This window comes from Taudactylus pleione, unplaced genomic scaffold (genome assembly GCF_031769625.1).
Source record: "Taudactylus pleione unplaced genomic scaffold, aTauple2 ptg000609l, whole genome shotgun sequence".
NCBI classification, from domain to species: Eukaryota; Metazoa; Chordata; class Amphibia; order Anura; family Myobatrachidae; genus Taudactylus; species Taudactylus pleione.
This window is the reverse complement of record NW_028285011.1, coordinates 8,652,426-8,676,760: the sequence shown is the minus strand read 5'-3', so window position 1 is coordinate 8,676,760 and position 24,335 is coordinate 8,652,426. Positions and strand designations below refer to the sequence as shown.

The 24,335-nt window shown below is 43.8% G+C and overlaps 1 protein-coding gene across 2 annotated transcripts in view; it reads right to left on the bottom strand.

The window, feature by feature from the left end:
* Positions 1-13,609, bottom strand: part of LOC148480623 (septin-10-like) — a 70,749-nt gene extending 57,140 nt beyond the window's left edge. Inside the window, exons 1-2 of one of the 2 annotated variants that reach the window (XM_088454156.1) lie at positions 13,457-13,592; positions 596-684 (exon numbers count right to left, since the gene is read on the bottom strand). Coding sequence is in view for 1 of the 2 variants with exons in the window: in XM_088454155.1 (XP_088310281.1) it covers positions 13,457-13,492 (36 nt within the window). In the remaining variant the exon portion in view is untranslated. Of the gene's footprint in view, positions 1-595; positions 685-13,456 lie in introns of both variants that reach the window. The other variant, XM_088454155.1, reaches the window with a different exon arrangement.
* Between the last annotated feature and the right edge of the window lie 10,726 nt (positions 13,610-24,335).

Genomic DNA, 24,335 nt, shown 5'->3' with positions numbered 1-24,335 from the left:
AGGCTGAACATCAGAGAATACCATTAATCTTGTGATATGCTTGGTTATTACTCTTTTCTGGTAAGCAGTACGGCTCACCATTTTTACTGTACATGTGCTGTTTATGTGTATGGTGATTAAAGGATTTTATACGATGAGAACTTTTTTTGTTCTTTTTGAGGTTCAAGATTTACTACATTGGCTCAGAAAAACCCTGGATGACGAATACTTCGCTAATACTGGATTTTTTTTTTTTATTTATGAAATTGAGACTTCGGGAAATTAATTATTCCTGTTTGGTACTATTCCTTTACCTATTTATCTTTGTTCATGTTTTCACAATAAAGAGCGCATGTCCTTTTCGGTTTAATAATATGCTATTATTTAGTACTAATTTTGCACCTTAATCCAATATTAGCAAATGAGTACTAGTGTATTATGAGAAAGTAGAAATAACAATGTTATATAAACTGTACTTTAAAATAAAACTCCATCATTGGTGATTGTCATTAATATATTAAAAAGTACTCCTGACCTCATGTAGGAAGTGTCTCATAGGAGCTCCTTGATCTGGGTTCATCTTAACATGTAACAAGTTACAAACATTATTATTAACCTTTATTTATATGGTGCCACAAGGGTTCCACAGCGCCTTAAAAAGGAAGATTATCACTGAGATAATATCCATATGAAGTCATCGTAATGCTGAAAGACAGATGTGAACGGCAGCATTATACCCACTGATTGTGGAAGAAAAACAATAAACCAATAAATAGCAAAAGTACTGTCAAATACAGCTACAGAACTAAAACTAGTACAGAAAACCATGCTGAAATAAACTGAATTCTCTTTGATACATGGGTTATTAAAGGTTGAATTCAGATTTACAAAGTTGGACCACATTTATTACCAAACCTCAAGGAATTGTGTGCATTGCAATGCTGAAAAATAGGCCAGGTCATTACTGAAACCAGGTAACCAATGTGCCTCAAAATTATTTCTGGGGCTATATTTATGAAGCTTCTCGGTGGGTCGGGGCTGCAAATTTTTAGCTCCAAAACACTAAGAAGCGATGGCACAAAAGCAGAAGCTCCGTAAGTATAGCCTCAGATGTCTAACTTTTAGGAATCAGTCATATTGATGACTGATTCAAATGTATGCACATTTACTCTAGCTCCTAAAAGATCCTGCCAGCTCCTGAATTATGCACCATTTGTCAGTCATGGGCTATGTATTTATACATACAGTATTGTAATTTAGAAGCACACTTTTTATTAAAACTTGCTCCATAAGACTGGGTCCATAATGTAGTCAACAGTTTATGTATAAATATATAAACTCTTTAACAATAAATAAATAAAGTAAACATTAATAAATACATACCCAGTGTATAATAGTGGTGCAGTGGTCAAAGTGAAAGCCAGCATGATTATGCTACCATTACTCTGGTCTAAGTCTGGGCAGTGTGGGTGGCAGTACTGGAAAACACCTCACTGTATAATCTAGTTGGGGCAGGTACAGCGACCAAGGAAGAACCCAGCATTATTGGCCGGGCACTCTTAAGGTCCTGGCAGTGCTTGAGGACCTCCTAGCAGACATGGAAGGTTTCTAATTAACAAAACCTTGGCAGACTGTGTCCCAAACATCTGTTTCTAATATTCGTGGAAGTATAGCTACAGTGCCTTGCAAAAGTATTCACACCTCTTGACTTTTTACTTTTTTTTGTTACATTACAACCTGTAATTATTTTTTTTAAGATGAATTTTATGTGATGGATCTGCACAAAATAGTCTAATTTGGTGAAGAAAAAAGCCATTACTTAGTGATAAAAATAAGACACAATTTGTGTTTGCCAAAAGGCATGTGGGTGACTCCCCAAATGTATGGAAGAAGGTGCTCTGGTCAGATGAGACTAAAATTTAACTTTTCGGCCACCAAGGAAAACTATGTCTGGCGCAAATCCAACACATCCCACCACCCCAAGAACACCATCCCCACAGTGAAACATGGTGGTGGCAGCATCATGCTGTGGGGGTGTTTTTCACCAGCAGGGACTGTTAAACTGATTCGAGTCGAGGGAAAGATGGATGGTGCTAAATACAGGGATATTCTTGAGCAAAATCTGTTTCAGTCTGCCTGTGATTTAAGACTGGGGCGGAGGTTCACCTTCCAGCAGTACAATGACCCGAAGCATACTGCTAAAGCAACACTCGAGTGGTTTAAGGGGAAACATTTCAATGTGTTGGAATGGCCTAGTCAAAGCCCAGATCTCAATCCAATTGAGAATCTGTGGTCAGACTTGAAGATTGCTTTTCACAAGCGGAAACCATCCAACGTGAAGGAGCTGGAGCAGTTTTGCTTTGAGGAATGGGCAAAAATCCCAGGGGAAAGATGTGGCAAGCTCAGAGACTTATCGAAAGTGACTTGCAGCTGTACTTGCAGCAAATGGTGGCTCAACAAAGTACTGACTTTAGGGGGGTGAATAGTTATGCACGCTGAAGTTTTCGGTTATGTTGCCCTAAATGTTTGATTCACAATATAAAAAAAACAAAACACAACTTCACAGTTGTAGGCATGTTCTGTGCATGAAATGATGCACACCTTCAAACAATCCATTTTAATTCCAGGTTCTGTGGCAACAAAACATGAAAAAGGCAAAGGGGGGTGAATACTTTTGCAAGGCACTGTAGTCCCAGAGACAAAGCCCTGTAAGGAAGTCTTGGCAGAAATCTAAAAATTAGATTCCCAGCCCAAACTAAAAGGCGTAAATGCTGGAAGGAGGTTTGTTAGGGCACACCTTCCACCCACTATAGTAAACGTAAACTTTAAATATTGACCCTTCTATGCAGATAAGGCAGTTACCCTGGGTTGGTTACAGGGAGGTTGACCCTTTTGGGCAGATAGGACTGTTAACTTGGTTTGGTTAAGGTTCTGGACTACCCACCCATCCTGTTTCAAAAGACTGGCATTAAAAACTGTACACAGAGGAGGGCTAGCAGCCCATGTAACATTGCTATATTGTTGTGGTATGCGTGTAAACTGATATAACAACATCATTACAATTAAGATCCTGTTTGTCCCTGTGATAATTCCTGTCCCTGCACTGTTCTGTTTCTATAACCAACAGAACAGTGCATTGCTCTGCTGTCCCCTATTCATTTCAGTCTTCCTTATTCAGTGCTCTGCCCGCTACCCAGCAGTCCTGATCCACAGTAGGTTTAAATTTACCGCACCAGTTGTGATGTCATAGTCGGCAGTTCTTGCAGCAAGCATACAATAACGTGTTGGTCACCTGTACACACCGACAGAAGTGCACAATATATCCGATAGATATACCTCATCTACCGTGCTGCACGGCTAACACAATATATATGTGAACAATGTCGTTCATAGATATATTATGTGTACACACCCACAGATACACTGAACATTATATTATTAATTGGCTGTATAAACAATATAACATACTGTGTGCACCAAACATTTGTTTAATACAGTTGTTACCACAACTTCAGGATTGCTGCGTTTTGCTGTGGTGCAGACTTAAATGGACCGTTCTGCAAAATTTCAATTGGGATATTTTATTAAAGTGAAGATAAAGTGTCCTTGATGGTAATAAACTCCATATTCTACAATCAAAGTTAGAGAATATCTCTGGGCAGTATTCAATTGTTTTAGAACGCCCGATCTCCCGTTTAAAAGTGACAGAAGATCGCGGGGCGCTATTCAATTGATGACTGTCATCGTGCTGATCGCGCCCATAGGGGTTGGGTTTAGCCACCTAAAACGGCTACCCCCGACCAAATAGTTGGGCGTGATCGCAAAAAGTGCCGTTTGGGTGCCCAAACAGGTCACTTTTTGCCCATTTCAGCTCGCACCTCACGGGGGAGCAATAATTGAATAGCTCCTGACGGGCGCGTAGGGGCGGGGCGAAACAATTGAATTCCGTCCGTACCTGTTATAGATCCAAACACTGGTAACATCAACATTCTTAACAACAGACATTGGGAATTTCTATATGCACCAGACAGAAAAGAAGGTAAACATTATTGTAAAATAATAAAAAAAAAAAAACCTCCATAAGCCAATGTTTGATTGGTGTGGCCCAAGCTGAGCCTTTCTGCTGCCCCTAGCACATTCCTTTATCAGACTTATACTGTATTCTTCTTTATGCATCGCCACTCACTGATCAATCTCTTATTGACATAGAGCTGGGGCTGTGTGTGAAGTTTGGCATGCCATAAAGAAGGGAATAAGGGGTCAATTCAATTACATGCGAGTTTGCAAAAGCAAACTAATAACAAAACTCACGCTAGCAGCTGCAAAATGCCAGATTCAATTAGAAATGGTGATTCACTTGACTTTTCTATAATAAGTGACCTGGCAGATGTGAATTAAACAGTGGGGAAATCATCCTGGACCCCAAAAAGTATCAACTAAGATAGCAGGGACATATAGACAGCTATTATTCATTTTATTTATTAACAGTTATGCTGGTCATACACTAGACCAGAGGTTCCCAAACTGGTCTTCAAGGCACCCTGACAGTCCAGGTTTTAAGGATATCCATGCTTGACCACAGGTGACTTAATTAGTACCTCAGTCAATTTGCTTTAAGCACCTGTGCTTAACCATGGATATCTCTAAAGCTGGGTACACCTTAGCCGATGTGTATTCAGCACTATATCGCCAGCGATGGGAGCCAACATCGGCAACTGCATATACACTTGTCGATGCAGGCAGCGATGGCTGGGGCCGTCATCACCCGCTGCTGGAGCGTGCATTGTCAGCGACATAGTTGGTACACACTAGACAATGTGCCAGATATGTCTATCCAACCCACTGTCGAAGCTGGATAATTGGCTGAGACAAGATCAGTTTAAAATTGAATCGCGGTGACGCCATCTTGCGACTGGCCGCAAGACGCCATCTTGGAAATGAAATCGCAAGATGCCATTTTGCGAATGGCCACCCAAGCGCCATTTTAGATAAACTCACAATTAAGTACATATGGCGAGATTACTATTAGCACCATGCGATTGCATCTTTCATCATTTCTCATACACACAGTAATACGCACAATTGCGCTGTTAACTAGTCGCATATTAGCGAATGCATAAGATAAAACACTGTTTAGTAGATAAATGCGCACGCATCTGCACCAAGTTAACTAGCATCCTTATATCAAACCCCGCATACTCACACATTACATATCTACATACAAGGTTTCGTAAGCTTTAAAAGGTATAAGATTTAAGTTTGTTAATTTAGTATAAATGCTATGAAATAAAGATTGTTTGGTAACTAAGGTTTTATACATAAGTAAGCCGTGTTTGGTTTTGTACTGATGTGTACTTTTTCCACAGTATTCCGGTATTATCGGTGGGGAGATCGCATCATGCATTCTCAACTTATGGACCGCAGAGACTTCAAGAAACAAAATGTATATGATATGAATAACTGTTAGGATGTTGCATGTGGCGGGAATCTAGGGACCCTCAGTTGTTGGAGGCTGGGTTGTGTCTATTTGAATCAGCCTGTTAAAAGCTCTGTAACAGATGTATCCCCCTTGGGAACCAATAGCATCAGCAACAAACTTCCCTATTGTGTTGTCTATTCCTGGGGGGGGGCATATAAATATGTGTGCTCCAACACTGGGTTTTTAGTCTTCGTGCTGATTGCTGATAGACGAGGGGTTTCATGCTGATGCCTAATATCTGGTCCGGAAGCGCTGCGTATGTATACTGTACTTAGGTCTTAATAATTCTTTTGCGCCGAATTGTGTCTGGATCAATAGCGTGTAACTAACTGTACTTTTACTTGAATAATATTTGTGCTTTGGAACCACAGATTCCAGGTCTTAAGTCTTTATTTACTGTATGACTGCGTACGTAAATTAGCGTCATCATTAGAAGGTATAGGAAGGAGTGTATAGAGGTTCTGATCCAGTATCGTTACCGCTGGATCAGATGACATCATCTAGCGTGTACCCAGCCTAAACCCTGAACTGTTGGGGTGCCGATTCCGTTAGGGAACCTCTGCTCTAGACCAACTTTCATCCAACTAGTTGGTTGGTTGGAATGAAAATCTGGTAATGTATGGGAGTAAATGGCAATCAGCAATCACAACCTAAACTCCGGAAAACAGACAGTAACAGTCATGCAGACATTTGTTAAATCTGTTTGATTTAAACAACTTGTATGAACGACCAGTTTTTGTCCGTTTTCAGTGTGTTGGATCAAATGGCTGATTGTCATTTCATCCCATACATTAACAGATTTTCATTCCAAACAACCAATCCCTTTCCCATCAATAGCCCAAACACCACCATCACAATCCAGGTTTTAAGGATGTCCATGCATGAGTCCAGATTGTTAAATCATAATGACTGAGTTACTAATTTAATCACCTGTGCACATGATATCCTTAAAACATGGACTGTAATGGCAGAGGGCCTGATTCAGCTTTGGAAATAGAGTGAGTGAGGTGCGTACACACGGGACGATTTTTTTAACAATTTGTCGTTATCGATAAATCGTTCAAAAAAAAATTCGGTTTCTGAGGTATAATGATGAACGAAAACTACAAATGCGCGCTCCCGTTTATAGTTTTCGTTCATCGGCCGAACTTCCAGTCCAACCTGACGATAATGTCAGGTTGAACATGTTCAGGGATGAGGCAGGGAGACCGGCACTGAACAAAATCGTTATTGACTTCGTTCAGTGTTGTTAACAACACTGAGCACACCTCTGCCGGGGGGACACAGGACGATTTTCGTTCGGGGAGAAAATAGTCCCATGTGTACACACCTTAACTGATCATCTTGGCGAAACAATGTTGCACTGCAGGTGGGGCAGATTTAAAATGTGCAGAGAGATTGAAGGTGCATACACACGTAAAGATTTTCTGTCCAACCATCCAACTGGTTGATTGCTTGGAATGAAAATCTGGTAAGGTATGAAAGCAAATGACAATCAGCAATTTGCTCCCAAATGCCGGAAAATGGACAAAAACTGTTTGTCCAAATTGTTTAGATCAAACATTTAACAAAACTTGTCTGACGGCCATTTTCATCTGTTTTCTGGCATTTAGGAGCAAATTGCTGATTATCATTTACTCCCATACGTTGCCAGATTTTCATTCCAACCAATCAACTAGTTAGATGGTTTAACAGAAAACCTTTACGTGTGTATGCACGATTAGATTTGGGAGGGAGGTGTCCAAACGGACATCTAAAGTGCAGTGTAATAATAAAGCTGTGCAGTATGTGTGCGCTACATACAAAAGCAGCCAGTATTTACCCTACATGCAAAAACATTTATGTATTTACCCCCCATGCATTGCAACATGGTTTGCCCAAGTACACAGTTAAGTGCTAAATCTCACTCTATTCCCAAAGCTCAATCAGGCCCAGAGTTTTGGAACCTCTGATTTAACATATTATTGAGCTTTTTAGAGAAATTCACATGAAAACTGACATGTATTTATTGACCTAATTATACTATATGAACCCCTCCAAGTGCATGATCATTCAACATTTGTACCTTGAAATAAAGATTTTCCCTACCTTTTCTACTGCTCAGTGAATGTGAATTTGCCGGGAAAATGCAATGCAAGTTTGGAATGTAACTGCAAATGCATTTCAGTTTGAAAACAGACCCAACTCACGCCTAATTGTATGGACCCTAAAGCTGGCTACACATTAGACAATGTGTACCCAGCACGACATTGAAGGCGACAGGACCCGGCAAGTGCTGGGTACACACTTGCCCATAATGGGTCCGACGGTGGGATGAAGTCTTACTGCATTCTGTAGCATGGCATCATTAGCAACATCCCCCGACGGTCCTGCAGCAGGGCCGACGGGCGATGTCGCTAGCAGCCAGTAGAAGTGCGCAGATAGTGCAGAGGTTCCCAAACACGTTCTTCAAGGCTCCCCAACAGTTCAGGTTTTAGAGATATCCATGGTTGAGCACAGGTGGTTAAATCAAATGACTGAGGTACTAATTAAGTCATCTGTGCTCAACCATGGATATCTGTAAAACCTGAACTGTTGGGGAGCCTTGCGTACCGCATTTGGGAACCTCTGACATAGTGTCTACCCAGTATATGATTGAATATCTTATTGTTTGACCAGCCAATGTCTGCATTAAGATCACATAACAACTGAGATCAGACAAGGAGAGAGATGCAGTCTGCACTAAGTAGTCTCCCTCCTTCCTCTGTTCCGATTCCTGATTAATTTATTAATTGTAAGCTAAGACATTTTTAAATTATTATATGCCCAGGGTGAATTGGTTTATATAGTAATTGTCTGTCACTGATACACCTAGTGCAGTGTTTCCCAATTCCAGTCCATGTTTTACATATCAGAGTATCACAATTAAAATAATTGACTCCATCTGTGGATCTTTTAAAATGTGTCAGCTAGTAATTAATACACAACTAGGAGATCTGTAAAACATGCAGTTAGAGGTCCCTGAGGATTGGAGTTGGGAAACACTAACCTAGTGAGTGGGGACATATGAAGTTAAGTGGAGGGTTTGAACAACATGTGGAGGAATCTGAAGGGAGTAAAGCTGGCCAGACATGGTGCGATATGCATCGTGCGACGCTATGGGGGATCCGACATCCGACATATCGGGCAGTCCCCACACACTGTGCGATCGGGTGGCCGACCGCCCGATATGCCGGCTCCCCCATCCGCTTAGCGCTGCATGGGTTCGCACATGGCATCCCCAGTGCCGACTAAACCTGCAGTAAGATCTGGAGGTGTGATGTACGACCCCACAGGTGCGCGCTCTGTCCAATATCATGCCCATACACGATACGATAGAGCAGCCAAATCGTACCAATCCGTCGGATCAGCTGCTTTATCGCACCGTGTATGGGCACCTTAAGATCTAACACGTGAGGCAGTCTGTGGAGCAATTTGTGGCGAGTGTCTAAGGCAGGGCTTCCCAACCACGGTCCTCAAAGCACACTAACAGTCCAGGTTTTAGGGATAGCCATACTTGAGCACAAGTGACTTAATTAGTACCTCAGTTATATTGATTTAACCATCTGTGCACAATCATGGCTATCACTAAAACCAGGACTGTTAGTGTGCCTTGAGGACCGAGGTTGGGAATCACTGGTCTAAGGGAATGATTAAATGTATTATTTTAACTTATTACTGATATTAATAAAAATGTGGGGACCATCTGAATTTTAGAGGGCAGAATGAGCTCTTAAAGCTTATTGTCCATTGATGTTATACAGTATGCCCCAGGGCCATAGCTGGTTAATAGGATGCCCTGTGCTGGTCTTGCCCCCCTAACATATGACGTCATAATTTCGCACTAAGAGTCGGGGCTGCTGGCACCAGGGGGGAAAAGCTGAACTACAGAGGAGCATACTTAGAATGCTCCGGCCAGCTCTGCAGCATCTTGCGATCTTGCGGCTGGGACTAGGGGAAAGCCAAATGCCCTGACATGCTAAACGACTGCTTTCTAGACTGCAGGGTGCATGCCAAATGCAGGTGCCACAGGGCAGTTATGGTGCCACCCCCTAGGCCCTGCATCGCTCGCTCATCTTTAGTTACAGCCCTGGTATGCCCTAATTAACCATTTAAAAATTAGGTGTTCACGTCTTCATGTTTAATTAGTGCATTGAAAGTTTTTAATCTGCAGTTTAAACCACTTTAATTTTTAAATTTACAAAAATGGTTTTACTGTAATAGCTTTTCTCTAAATCCCACTAAATAATAGAGAGACAACTATTCATCAGTAACAAAAGACATGATAGTGAGAGGAGTAATGTTAATAAATGCTTGTCTAACAGGCAAGGGTGCAGTCTCTCCTTCATTTCTTTCTGACCGTGTAAGTGCTTAGTTATGTACAGAATGAACTGCAACTCACAAAACACAATGCATGAAGAAGGAAAGGCCTTAGGCTAGGGAACAGAGTGGACTGTGTCTGTACAGAAGCTGCATACTGGGTTTGTCACTGGTGTTGGTTGTGACATTTTCCATATAACAGCAATTGACTGCTGGGGAACAGATAACAGTTGCAAATACTGTATGTAACAATGCTTCATCACAGAAGGTGCTTCCTGTCATATCTAAATATAGCAATATTCTGAAAAGTAAGGTTATCATTAAATGGAGCACTCTAAAGCTGGGTACACGTCATGTGTGCCCGGCCAACGGTAGATGCAACGAACGATATATTGTGCGGTCCGTACCCACCACACAATCTGGTGAATGACCACACGATAGTCGTTCCCCCACCGCATCCAAATGCATGGGGTCGTCAGTCAGATCGCCAGATTGAGCAGCATATACGGCAGATCTGAGAATGCGACGGACGACCCTACGAAAGCACGCATAGTGTGTACACACTGGACGATTTGAACAATTTCTCGTTCCGATCCGTCAGAAAATATGATATCGTTTAAAAAAAAAAATCTAGTAAGTATCCAGCTTTGGGACTCCATTTATCATTTGCTGATGGTACATTTCTTTTTGTATCACTGCTTCTTGCAGTGATATTTACTATTATACCGCCAGCATTCACTATTACTTAATTTGTAGAGCTCCTAGATTGTAAGCTCCTATGAGCAGGGTCCTCCACCCCACTGTCTCACAGACTTCTTCTCTAGCACTTCTATGACCGCCTTCATCTTCAGAGCTGTACTGTGTATGGAGAATTGTGTTACTAATTGTTACTTGTGTTCTGTTTATATTTTGGTTACTGTATTGTAATGTAATGTTCTGTGTACCCTTTACTGTATGTACGGCACTGCGGACCACTTGTGGCGCCCTATAAATAAAATTTAATAATAATAATTACTTGTTTGGAGAGGTCGAACATTGTGTCCCCCCTTGGCAGTGTTATCTCCTATATTGCCGATAGCCTAAAGCTGACCACACACTAGACCATCTTTCATCCAACCAGCCAGCTAGTTGATTGATTGGAATGAAAATCAGGTAATGTATGGGAGTAAATGATGATCAGCAATTTGTTCCTAAATGCCAGAAAACAGATGAAAATGGTCGTCAGACAAGTTTGTAAATGTTGAGCTAAACAATTTGTTCACACAACAGTTTTTGTCCATTTTCCAGTGTTTGGGAGCAAATTGCTGATCATCATTTACTCCCATACGTTACCAGATTTTCATTCCAACCAATCAACTAGTTGGATGGTTGGATGTAAGTTGGTCTAGTGTGTGGCCAGTTTAACGCTGCCGGTGATAAGTTAATAGGAAATACACATGTGTGGTTTCTATTACTGACGCATGCACATATCGATGATCACGCGTGTGCATTGAGAAATCCAGATTTGCTATTACTACTATTTCTTTGCAGGCACAGGATCTCTTGTTCCTGCAAGAGATTATTAACACATACTCCCAATAATTTCTTATTACCACAATAAGCAGTGATAAGAAATTATTGTCATTGTGGAAAAAAATATGAACCCTTAGGGCCATATCTAATTAGCTGCTCGCTAGGCCCCAGAGAGAGCACTTTTCCTCACAGTTTCAGGAGCTGCAAGGAAAGGTCAACGTTATAATGTACCCTCTTTGATTTAACGTTCAGGGAAACCCTGTAGATTCCAGCATTTTACTCAGAATATATGAGTTAATGCACGTTACCCCAAGGTTTACCGTACAGGGAAAAAGCAGAATAATTGAATATCTCCAGGTGTTAACTCCAGAGTTTAACACCGTGCCTTATTGAACTATTGTACACTTGTAAGAAGAACCGGCATATGCCGCACCTCCTCCCCACCCCCTCTTTGCTGTTCTGCCCCCCGCCGCACCCTCTTTGCTGCTCTGTCCCACCCCCCCTCTTTGTCACCTTATCTCCATTCCACTGCACTCCATATCCGTCACGCCCCCATACTTACAACCATTCCCAGCAGGTCTTTCTCTTCTCTGATGTTAGGTGTGTCATCTCCCTAGCAGTGGGAGCAGGTGAGCCGCGCGCCCTGGCACCCACTGCACACTCATGTTGGAAACAGGACAGACCTTACACAATTATATAGATATGCTGTGCAAGATAAGTGCAATACTATTATATATATATATATATATATATATATATATTGTAAGCTCTTATGAGCAGGGCCCTCTACCCTCTTGTGCTTCTCCCTACTTTATTTTCATCTACTTCTTACTCACAACTAGGGCACCTAAAGGTGCATACACACGTAAAGATTTTCCTGTCCAACCATCCAACTAGTTGACTGGTTGGAATGAAAATCTGGTAACGTATGGGAGTAACTGATGATCAGCAATTTGCTCCTAAATGCCAAAAAACAGATGAAAATGGTCGTCAGACAAGTTTAAACAAATTATTTAGATCAAACATTTAACAAACAACATTTTTGTCCATTTTCCGGCGTTTGGGAGTAAATTGCTGATTGTCATTTGCTTTCGTACCTTACCAGATTTTCATTCCAATCAATCAACTAGTTGGATGGTTGGACAGAAAATCTTTACGTGTGTATGCAGCTTTACACTTGGTTGCTTATCTGGGTGTTATGTTCGTTAATGTAGCAATATATATTATCCTTGTTCTGTAAGTCACTGGTCAACAATTTGTTTAAGTACTTTGTAAGGCACTGCAGAACACTTGTGGCGCATATATATATATATATATATATATATATATATATACACACACACAAAGTATACCAGAGCTGCAAACAGCACTTTATGTAAAGAGTAAGTGCAATTTGCACCCAGTGTTCAAATTAATTGCCTGAATAAACAGTCAGTCAGCTAAATCACCATCTGTTAGGGTATATGAAAAAATTTGTTTAGGTCTAGCTCCACTCTGAGGTCAGTGCTTTACCATGGGTCAAACAATTAGAATTAAAACTGCCTGTAAAATTGTCAAGGAAAATATAAACTTCAGGTTATTCTGATGAAAAGAGGTTGCTGCAAAATACCATTCAATAACATGTCTTTGGTATCAGTTGCCTGTAGAATACATTTGACTAAACTAATGTATATATATAATTCATCGCCTCACATTACAAGAGTACAGGGCTGCCATGTGTTTGTGGTTATATACTGTAATAACAAGCAATACGTCACCACTCTGCACAACTCATACGAAGTTTACATCAACTTAATATTAACACATTTCTTCATACATAACTCTGGAACAGTAATCTCCTATATCTACACAGCTCCTATATATACACATTTCCTATAGACACATCCCCTATATACACTCCTCTCCTACATACACTCCTCTCCTAAGCTTCTTCCAGAAGTCACCCTGGTCTCCCTGTAGTAAATTATAGGTACATCATTCCCTCTATTCTGCCAGTGGGTTCTGGGTGTGTCCCGCAGCCCCCTCTATGTACACTCATGTTGGGTGTGTGGAACAAGCACATGCTTACAGTATATTCCCCGTGTATGTGACTGTGATATATACTGATATAGGTCAACACAGCGGTGCAGAAACAAACTTCTGGCTTACCAGATGCCGGGAGAGATCAGGAGAAGCAGCGTCCATACCATGTACAGGGAGCGACACAAGTCTCCAGTCCTCACTATCCCGCCTCTAGCACGGCCCAGACACAGTCAGTGATGATCCCTCCCCGGCACCAGTGTCCAGACTGCAGGCACACTAACCCGCCCCACACACCGCCCCCCCCTGGCTCAGGCTGTCAGACAGCGTCGTGATCAGGAGAAGTCGGAGGCTGAAGTTAACTTCTTATTCAGACAGCGTCTTATTCACTTCTTAATTCATGTTCCAGCTGCTTATTCAACATTATTTTTTAAGGATTAAGGGGCATATTTATCAACTTGTTTCTTATAAAATTATGCAGAAACTCCATGATTTGATGCTTCCCCATTTAGGGGCGCCAAGAGGGGAAGGAGGGGGGCCCAGGTTTGCCAATTGCCATCCCCCCACACGCACACCCTTAACGGTCAGTGGCAGTAGCCTGCATCTCCCCGGCCCAGCACTGGTTCAAGTCAATAGATCTACACTACATTAATAAGGTCAACAATGTCAAGGTAGACACCACATGGTAAACAGGGACAAAATGTCGACATGGAAACACTTAGTTACAAATGTTGACACTGATATAGTCAACATATATATATATTTTGTTTGTTAAGGTTAGGCACTTACCGGATGGTTAGGGTTAGATACCAGAAGGGAGGGTTAGGCACTTACCGGAGGGTTTGGGTTAGGCACTTACCCCGATGGTTAGGGTTAGATATCAGAAGGCACCAAAGGTAGGGTTAGGGTGAAAATTAGGGTTAGAAAGCAAAAAAAACATGTGTCGACCATATTTGTGTCAATGTTTTGATCCTGTTGACCTTTTGTACCTGTCTAGTATCTTCATCCATGTCGACCTTTTGTCCCTGTCGACCTATTGACTGTTTACCATGTGGTTTCTATCTAGGCATTGTCTATCTTTTTCATGTAGATCTTTTATACCAAACCTGCCCAACACACACTGCTGTGTACTGGGCTGTGGTGAGTCCAGGGATGCTGCAGCAGCAGTCTCCTCTGGCTGTGCAGGGAGCGATCACCCTGTGGAGCGCGCTGCACCGCAAAATAGTAATTATTAAAAAATGTTTTTAAGGAAGCACAGCAACGCCTCCTCAGATAAGGCCACGCCCCTGGAAGTACCCAGCCCGAAACAGCTCTATATGGCCCTGTCCAGTGTGGGACTGGGTCGTGAAGGGCCCACCAGGGGAATGCAGTGGTAGGGCCTATGCTTAAAGGGTGTGGCCAGCCAAACATTTGAGAGAACATAGGATGTACCCTAAATTGTTGGTTAGCATACATCTCCGATGTTTAGGGGTCTGTGCAGGCTCCGTTCTGCACATGTGCAAAACGGGTCCTGCAATCTCACTCACAGCCCCCCTAGCCGCAGCATGATTGACATGCTGCAGTATTTGGGGGGCCGTGGCTGCCCACTGCTCCCGGAAACAGGAGCTCATCACCCCCGTTTTTCGGGATGGACAAGGCCAGGGTGTGCGACGGTGAACACATATTTCCTAGCCTAGCAAGTGATCAGACAGGCTTACGCAGCCTGGCCCATGGAGTAAGCATAGCATGTTGAAAACACACCCATTTTGCAAAATGATCAGGAATCATGATCAGTGAGTAACTAAGGGTTCCCATACATCTACGATTGATTTGGGCTATTTGGCAATCCCCAGACGTCAGGGTTGGTGTATCGGTGAAATCCAAAATGTTGGATTTCACTGATTTGCCGATCACATAAAAATATGATTGCCCTGTAGATGTATGGGACCCTTTAAATCACGGTGAAAGCACCTGCAAGTCAGACCGCTGCAGGTGGCTATGTTTGTGACATTTTGATAACCATTGTACTTGCAATTTGCAACTGCATGCCCACGTCGCACCCATACTGTACTTTTGCCATATCTACACACTCACTAGAAGCCTATTCCAGCCACGGACCTGGCTCCCAATCATACTCTTTTGCAGGCCCAGCATACAACTGAAAAAAGACGCACACTGTGAAAAGAAGTACACTAAAGAAGAGCGCCACATACAGCAAAAAGCAACAAATCACATTATGCCTGACTCAGTAAAACCCCTGGTGACTTGTGTTCAGCAGCCCTACTTATTTAGTTGGCTACTGGTAAGCAGACAAAGCAACCTTTAGGCTAATGTGTAGCAGCCCTTCACACTCTTCTAGTGTCACTGATTATTTCTTTTCTGAATGATAAATAGCTCGTCAGACTGGGAAGCTGTGACATGGAGAAAAGGACATATTTTTTTTTAAAAAGGGGGTGGAAATTACTCCCTCAAAAAAATAAGTATTGGTTGTCGTTCTGTATCTTATAAAACATAAAAAACAGCTGCAGATCCTGCAAACAAAAAATGTGAAAAGCAAAGAATATTATATTATTGTACACGTATAATAACTTAAGGCCCCCATACACAGTGCGATATGCACCTAGCGATGCGACGGCCAGCATAGCGGACGGTCCCCACACACAGCGATCTGGTGCCCAACCACCCGTCGATCCCCCAGATCAATTGAACAAGCACAAAAATCTGGAAGAGCAATGGACGACCCCACGGGAGTGCGCACTGGCCGATATCATACCCACACATGGAACGATACAGCGGCAATGTCGTTCCAATCTGTTGGATCGGCCGCTATATCACTCCGTGTGTGGGGGCCTTAAAATGTTGCTTCTAAGAACTACAAGAGACATTTTTGTCATGTAAACACATCTGCAAACGTTCCTGATTTAGGCAGGACAGTGCCGATTTAGGAGCTCTGGGCCTGATTCAGAGCCGCTCGTAAGCGGCCGCTCGTTCGTTCCGAGCGATGTTGCCCAACTGCGCATGCGTACGGATTTTAATACGCATGCGCGAACCAGTCAGTGCGGCCGAAAATTGTTTGTTCGCTAAATAGCGAATGCCTGCTATTTTGAGTGACAGGAGGAGGCATATGTGGGTGGTAACAGAGGAAGGTGCTTGAAAACGGGGAGTGGAGATCCGAACGCAGGCGTGCTTAAAGGTCAAAACGGGCGTTTTATGGGTGTGCATAATTACTACAGCAGCGTCATTGACCACGTCACTGGGTTATTTTATAGTCAGAACTGCTCGCAAGATTGTGGTAGGAAAAACCAACCACAAGAATAGCGAGCAGTTCATACGCTGGTCGATGTACTTGATTAATCTAATAAATAGCAGACATGACGTAGGATGCGAGCGGCCAGGGGGCGTAGTTATCCAAAAAACGACCGCAAGTTTTGTTCGCTCGTTCAGACATGGAGGCGTCAACAGACCGCAAAGAGCGAACGGTACATTTGAATAGCCACCCCCTTTTCTTGAACGACCGTCCGCAAATAGCGTCTGGCTCTGAATCAGGCCCTCTGTCCCATTGTCCTAAACTTTGTCCTGAATGGACAGAAGGTTAAGAGGTCCAACCTGTTCACCGTGTATGTGCACTCTGCATTCAAAAGGTGGATTTAAGAGATGGGAAGCCTAGGATATGCCCTCTTTATAAGTGTCCACTTACCTTTATCTTCTTTTAGGCTCCTAAACCTGTAAAGAATACTATGAGCTAATTAAGTATTTTTACAGATACCGGTTATGTCTATATAGCAGCTATGTACATTAGAGCTTTGAGAACAGTGTCATATTAATGTAACCACTAACATTGTTCCCATTGGGACCTGTTTACAAGTTAGTCTCACACATAATTACAGAAGAGCACAAACAAGAGCCCCTGAATTCAGTAGTAATAAGGGGATGGGTATGATATGTCGATAGCCATAATGTTGACATTCATTATGTAGATGAAATATTGGAATGTTAGAATGTCGCCAAATCATCCCTGGTGGCCCAGTGGTGACTTACCTGTTCCCAATGGCTGCAGCTGCTCCAGCAGAGTCTTCCAGGTCCTGGCGGTCATGTGACTTCAGTGTCAGACCTCCGGTCGTCCGGCGTTTCGGTATTTCTCCTCTAACCCTAGCCCCCCTCTATTGCCCAAGCAGGGCCGCCTCGAGGCACATTCTGTCCATGCGGCTGCACAAGGGCGCCAGGACCGCAACCTGGCTGGTTCCGGAAGAACCCCCGAGTTATTGGTATAAGCTCAGGGAGAGGGGGAGGGCAGTGGCAATAGTCTAACACATGATGGTGCTGGATGCCAAGAAACCTAGTACCGGCCCTGTGCCTAAGCATAACTACCCCCCGCAGCCTAACCCTCTCAACGTCTAACCCTAATGTTGACATTCTGTCGATGTCAACATTTCAGCTGAGGATGCTGACACGCTGCCTGACGACATTTTAACAATGTTGACCTTATAACTGTCAACATTGTGGTGTCTACATTGTGGTGTTGTATCGACATTATGAATGTCGAAATTGTAATTGTCGTCCTTTTGACCACATCCCATTATAAGAGAATTCCATTGTACAATGCCCAATGACATGGGCATAGTACTCCCACAAAGTTTACCGTTTAACAGTCCCCCTTTCCTCTCAATTGCTGAAGACACAGTGCTGGGCTACAGTATGCCAGCTGTCCCTGCAGTCTTTATAGCAGGCTAAACATGGATGTATTTTACAGTAGAAACACAAAGGCCAGGAGAAGCCAGTGTAGAAGGGACAATTGAGATACAAACCAGAGACATGGGGTTGCAGGAAAAGCAAGGAAGGCTTTGGTGAAGAAATTAAGTGGAAGCAATAATGGTGCATACACACGGACAGATATTCCTTCAGATCTGTACAATAACGATTTTAAAAAACGTTCAATCATTCATATCTGAAGGAAAATCTGACATGTTTGTCAGATAACCGATGAACGATGCGTGTTCCTGATTGTCAGATAACGATATTTGACATCTGATGTGTTTGCAGTCAGATTTGGACGATTCCATTCATTTTAATACAGGCAAAAATTGTTCAGTCGTTCAAATCGTTTAATCGTTCATCTGACATATCTGACCGTGTGTATGCACCTTTAGGAATGCATTACATGGGGGATAACAAACAAATATGGAAAAACAAAAATGACATACTTGAGGCAAGGGGCATAAATGAGGTAGAAAAAAAACCATGGTAAGGACATTAAGAATACAGGAACAATCAGAGACAACCTATATGGGGCACCAGGGCCGTAACTAGGGTAGTGCGACCAGTGCCATGGCACAGGGCACCGCAGGGCAGAGGATGCTGTTTGGGTCTGTCGATTTTCCTGTTTATAATCGTTCTCACTTGTAGTTTCCTCTTATCTAAAGCATCTCCTGGCCTCCCCCCTATCTCTTCCCTGGCCCTTCCCCATGAGGCCATGGCCCTTTTTCAGGTGCACTATCTTATGTCCCTATTTAAAAAATGTGTATGTGTGGGGGGGGAGCCAATGCCCTCTCTGGCACAGGGCACTAAAACATCTAGTTATGGCTCTGTAAGGCACAGACAAACAAGAGTTGTGGCAAACTGGACACAAGGGGGCAGATAATAATATGTAGACTAACCTAATAAGGGCACCCAACAGGTCAGATAATGACAAAGGGAAAGATAATGAAAAGGTGTCAGTACCACTTGTAAAACATATAGGTCCTCATTCAGGCTTGTACACAAACCCGATGGTTTGCATACAAGTCCATTGGCAGGGTGATCCGTTCTGCGCATGTGCTGAGGCTTACCCAGAAGGCCGAAAATCCTGGCACTAAAATTCACATGCATTGTGGCCTATTTTATAGGTAGAGTACCTTGTAACAGGTATTCTCTATACATTACCTAAGAGAGAAATCCTAAAATCACCTTTGGATGATATTTGAGGAGAGGGTTGGTAAACTCAAACTTGCAAGAAAAGCAAATACAAGCGTATAGAATCTCTATCGCCACCTACTGGCTCTGTGTGATTCAGGGTCAGATAAACACTTTGCAAGACATACTAGACATACTAATTGCAATACCAGACATCTTGTCCTACTCCATATGTGTCCATATGTGTCACCTAGCATGGTTGTCAATCCTAGGTGTAATGGGAGTAATTAAAAAAAAAACAACTACAGTAAGTCAAATTAAAGCGTGAAAATAGAGAACAGTAAAATATGACACCTTGCTTTCATTCCTAATTGTGGCGTGGTGGTACAGTTGTTAGCATTGCTGCATCACATGATTGTGGCCATGTGTTTGCCATGCGAGTTAACTCCAGGTGCTAGTTTCCTCCACAGTCTAAAAACATTGTTTTAAGATAATATCAATATGTGTTTGTGTGGAGCAGAGTTTAGAATGTAAGCTGCTCATGGACAGATGTGAATGATTAATACAAATTATCTGTAAAGCCTATGTTGAAAAAGGCAATTGCTGGTTAATGGTGTCAGGTGGAGGCTGCAGTTATTGAATGATACTCCTATATGGTACATGAACCAGTGGGGAGAGTTTTTCTTACATTATATAAACTCTCCACACAGATTCATGTACCATATAGGAGTATCATTAAATGATACTAAAGCTGCATACACATGGTACGATCTGCACAACCAACGATATCGCTGAACGATTTCCCTTGAACTTTCTGTAGTGCAGGACACACGATATTGGGTGTACACACTGAAAGATATCTATGATAGATATCTTTCAGTGAAGCATACTTGCCGACATTTGAGTTTTCCTGCTCGGGAGAAGCCTGGGGAGGAGAAGCAGATAGGAGGTGTTGGGGGCAGAGCTGGATGGAGCGCGCCATTAAGCTCCACCCGCTCACAGCAATTTGCCACAAACGGAGCATATTTAAATAAGGGGCGGACCAAAATTATGCGATTCTCATAGAATCGTGTCATTAGGTCACGCCCCCTACTCACGGACCCGCTTTTCTGCAAGAAAATTGTCCTTATTCTGCCCACTTCACTAGGAAGTGGGCAGAAAGTGGGAGAATTGCCTACCCTTCTGGGGGTGCGGGGGGTTGCCCGAAAAATCGTGAGCCTCCTGCGACTTCCGGGAGGTTAGGCATGTATGCAGTGAAGTCATCCTGCCACATCTCTGAACAGGCAAAAACTTGACGATATCGTCCAAGTTGGCCTGCATGTACGGACGACCACTGACATCGTTATCGTCCATGCGCGAACGTGCATCGTTGGTCGTTAGCTGCCTAAAAATTAACGATTTATCTTAGAATGATATATTGTTAACGTTCATATCATTCATAGATATCGCGCTGCGTGTACGCACCTTAAGTATGCTGTATATACTGTAGTATACAGGGGGTTCACTATTCTCCCTGTTACCCTTAATAAAATTGCCACAGTGACAGCTACACTTTCTTCTCTTACCTGCAGTGCAGTGGCGCATGCAGGGGCATATTTATAATGGGTGCAGGGTGTGCGGGGCATAAAACTTACCTCTCCAGAGTCCCAATACGGCTCCGGTGTCTGCGCCTGTAAAAACGGCTGGAAAATGGCCACCACGGCCATTTTCCCGTCGTTTGCGCATGCACAGTACTGTGAGAATGACGGCCATATTACCGGAGACCTATGTATATACTATAGACTCTGGGCACACTCTAGTGCCCAGAGTCTATAAGTGCGGCGCTGGTCGCGCACTGCTCAGTGCGCAGCCGTCCGCCGGATGGAGAGGATGGGGCCTGTGCACACGGACCCCCTCCTCTCTAGAAACGCCCCTGGGCGCATGGTGACTTCTCCGTCCTTCTCATCATGTCAGCGTCTGTGCAGTGAACCACAAAGGAGCCACCTGTCAGTCTGTCACTTCAGCAGGAGTATGTCTCCAAAGTGCTGCTATAGAGATCAGATGGGAGAGGGCTTTCCTGGGCCAGAACCCGATATAAGTTGGTGCAACCTGGTTTACTGATATAGACCGTTAAAATTCAGTACTGTACCGCCAAAATGGGCCCCTAGAATCGAGGTGCCCAGTGTGCCCATACATTAAGACGGCACTGATCATAATACAAGATAAACAGATGGGAGAGCATAATACTATCTATAGGCGAGCGGTCCCTGTATCTGGCTAGCAGGGTGTCTGGCACGGCACCTTGGAGCCAGAATCGCAGATGCAGTGTCGCCTGGAGCGTCCTGTGGATACTCTGGATGTTCCAAATGGCTGACTGCAGCTATATCAGCCCTCAGGAGCATCCTGAGGATGCTCCGGGCAGCGCTGTTGTTCCTGTTGCTGGCAACCCCGCCTCCCATGGCATTTTATGGTGCTGCTGAGGGGCGTGGCACAATTTTGCACATAACAGGACATACGGACAGGGGGGCACATAACAGGACATACGGACGAGGGGACTGTGGGGAAAGTTTGATAAGGAACATGTGGAAAACACCAAGGCCCTCATTCAGAGCCGCTCGCAAAAAGCGAGCGCTCGCTCTGAATGAAGGCGGACACTTTTGTTTAGAAAGGCGGCCTCCTGGCTGCTCGCTAAGCTGTGGGTTACCACCCACAGCTTTAGCAAGTTACCAGGTGATGGTCGCGATGGTCGAGACCATCGCGACCATCGGGGCTTGCGACGAGACCCTTGCGGTAGGGTGTAGTGGCAGTGATGTGTAGTGGCAGTGATCACTCATAAGTATTGGTGTATGTGTTGCTTTTTTTCCAATGGGAGAGGTTTTGTTAACTGCATATAGGGCTCTATTCATTATGTTAATTATCGGGGTCTGAACGGACCCCGATAATTAATATTTCAACTTGCGGCGAGCGCCGGAGCAATTCCTTATTACTCCGGCGCGGAGACAGCTGATCCGAAAATCAGCTGTCTCTCCGAATTATTTCACAGCTCCTTTTGGAGCTGTGAATTTTTTCACTGCTCCTTTTGAAGCAGTGACACTAGTGCGCCTGCGTGACCTAGAGTTAACATAGGCACACAAAAGCCTTGGCGTCCAGTGGAAGTAGCCAGACAGTGGTGGAGGGATCCAAAAAGATCCCTCTTCGCAACCCGGGACTCCTTTTCATAGGGAAGGAGCTGGTTGCGGGAGCAAACGCCATCTGAAGGTGGCGAATACTCCTGCAGTAAAGCTCTGAAAATATTGTTTTTCGGAGCTTGATGAATACGGGGAAAGCGGGTCATTGCGGGAGAGAAAGGTAAGCAGGAAATATCTGTGATATCTCCTGTATTACCTTTTTGATTAATGGCCCAAAAACGTAATTTTTACAAAAGCAGATGAAATGTTAATTTTCACCTACTTTTGTAGAAATTAAGTGTTAATGAATAGAGTCATAGGGCCAAATAAATATGGTGAGAGTTTAGAAAATGTGAGGGTTTAGCAGTAAAACTCTCACACTAATATATTCATTGATCGAGTTTTATTTTCAAAACATGGAACACCTGGATGAGAGTTTAAATCTTGAGAGTTTTTTGAGTCTGAAAAACATGCGAGTTTACCTATTCTGTGACTTTATTACATGGCTGAGGTTAAAAATGTGAGAGTTTTCTCTCACATGTTCTAAACTCTCCCCCTATTACATGTTGCCACTAATGTTTATTTAAAAAGGATTTTGTTCTGAACTTTTTGCAATATTCTTTCCTTTGAGGACATGTTGCATAAGAGGCTCAAAAAATAATTATTTATTGAAAATTATGAGCTTGAACAAGTCCTAAGTGTTGGACTAAACTAGTTGCAGCCTTGCTTACCTTCACATTGTCCAGACTGAGCTCAAGAGGTTTTCCTTCCAACCAAGCACCCTGAATTGAGGTTTGCAATTCACTAAGATGCGGTGTATCTGCTGATCCTGGCACGCTGCATGCCTAGTACTAACTGCTACAGCACTTGGTCCCAATACTATAGCTGGCAGGACCTGGCAGTGAGAGTGAGCCGCAGAACATTTGAGGTCCGGGACGGATCCAACACAGAGAGCTGCTGCAGAGCGCTACAACAACACAGGCTTTTGGTGTTGGAAGGAATTTATTAAAGCAGCCGGTGCTTGTGCTATGATACGAAGAGGAAAGTAACTCTCATATGTTACACATGGACATTATCCACTTGCCTGGCATGGACGTAGTTTTCTGTAAAATTTTGTCCAGACAGATAAACGTGAGGGCGGCTGCAGGAAGAGAATCTTCCCACAGCTGCTGCTCTCAGAGGGACTTTCCGGTCCCTCTGCTTGCCAGCACCCTTTCCCCCTGTGTCTGCTGTGCTGCCGATCACTGCTGATCGGTCAGCAAAGCAGGACCCCCTACCCAGCGCCTGCAGAACTGAGCAGTCGCTGGGGAAAAGTAAGTTTATCCTCCCCCCTAACGCCCCTGACATACCTGGTTCCTGTATCCGGTCTCTGGGCCTGATTCAGAGCCGGACGCTCTGACAAGAGCGCTCGCTCTGAATCAGGGCCGTCCTAGCAGGGCCGAATTACCAATGGGGCAGGTGGAGCTTCAGCTCCAGGCCGCCCAGTAAAATAGGCCCACAGCATCTGCTGTGCTGCTGCAGACAGGAAAATGTTTTCCTGCTACAGCAGCAGCCTGCCAGGGGCCTTCTTAGGCCCCACCCACAACCGCAAGCCCCGCCCCCTCCTGCGGGCCGCGACCCACCCGCTTCCTTCACAGGGAACAGTGGCATCTACCAGATTATTGGAAGCAAGTAGCGTTGGGCCCCCCTGTCGCATGCATATCCTCCTCTCAGGTTCCCCCAGCGGATAAGCTCCGCTTGCCTTCTGTCTGCCTCGACAGATGCCCCGCCCCCAGCTCTCCTCTCCTGCTCCCATTGGACAGGCATAGTGTGTGCACTGAACAGAAGACGGCAACGTGGGTGAGACAGTGCTGCCATATACAGAGGTGCCTCAGCCCTTCTCTCCTGTCGTCCTGTTTATCATTCCTACCCCTGCCACCTCCCCATATATGTGCCTCTGCTGCCTACCAATTTCTGTGCCTCACTCAGACTTCCATATTTTTGCCTTTGCCCCC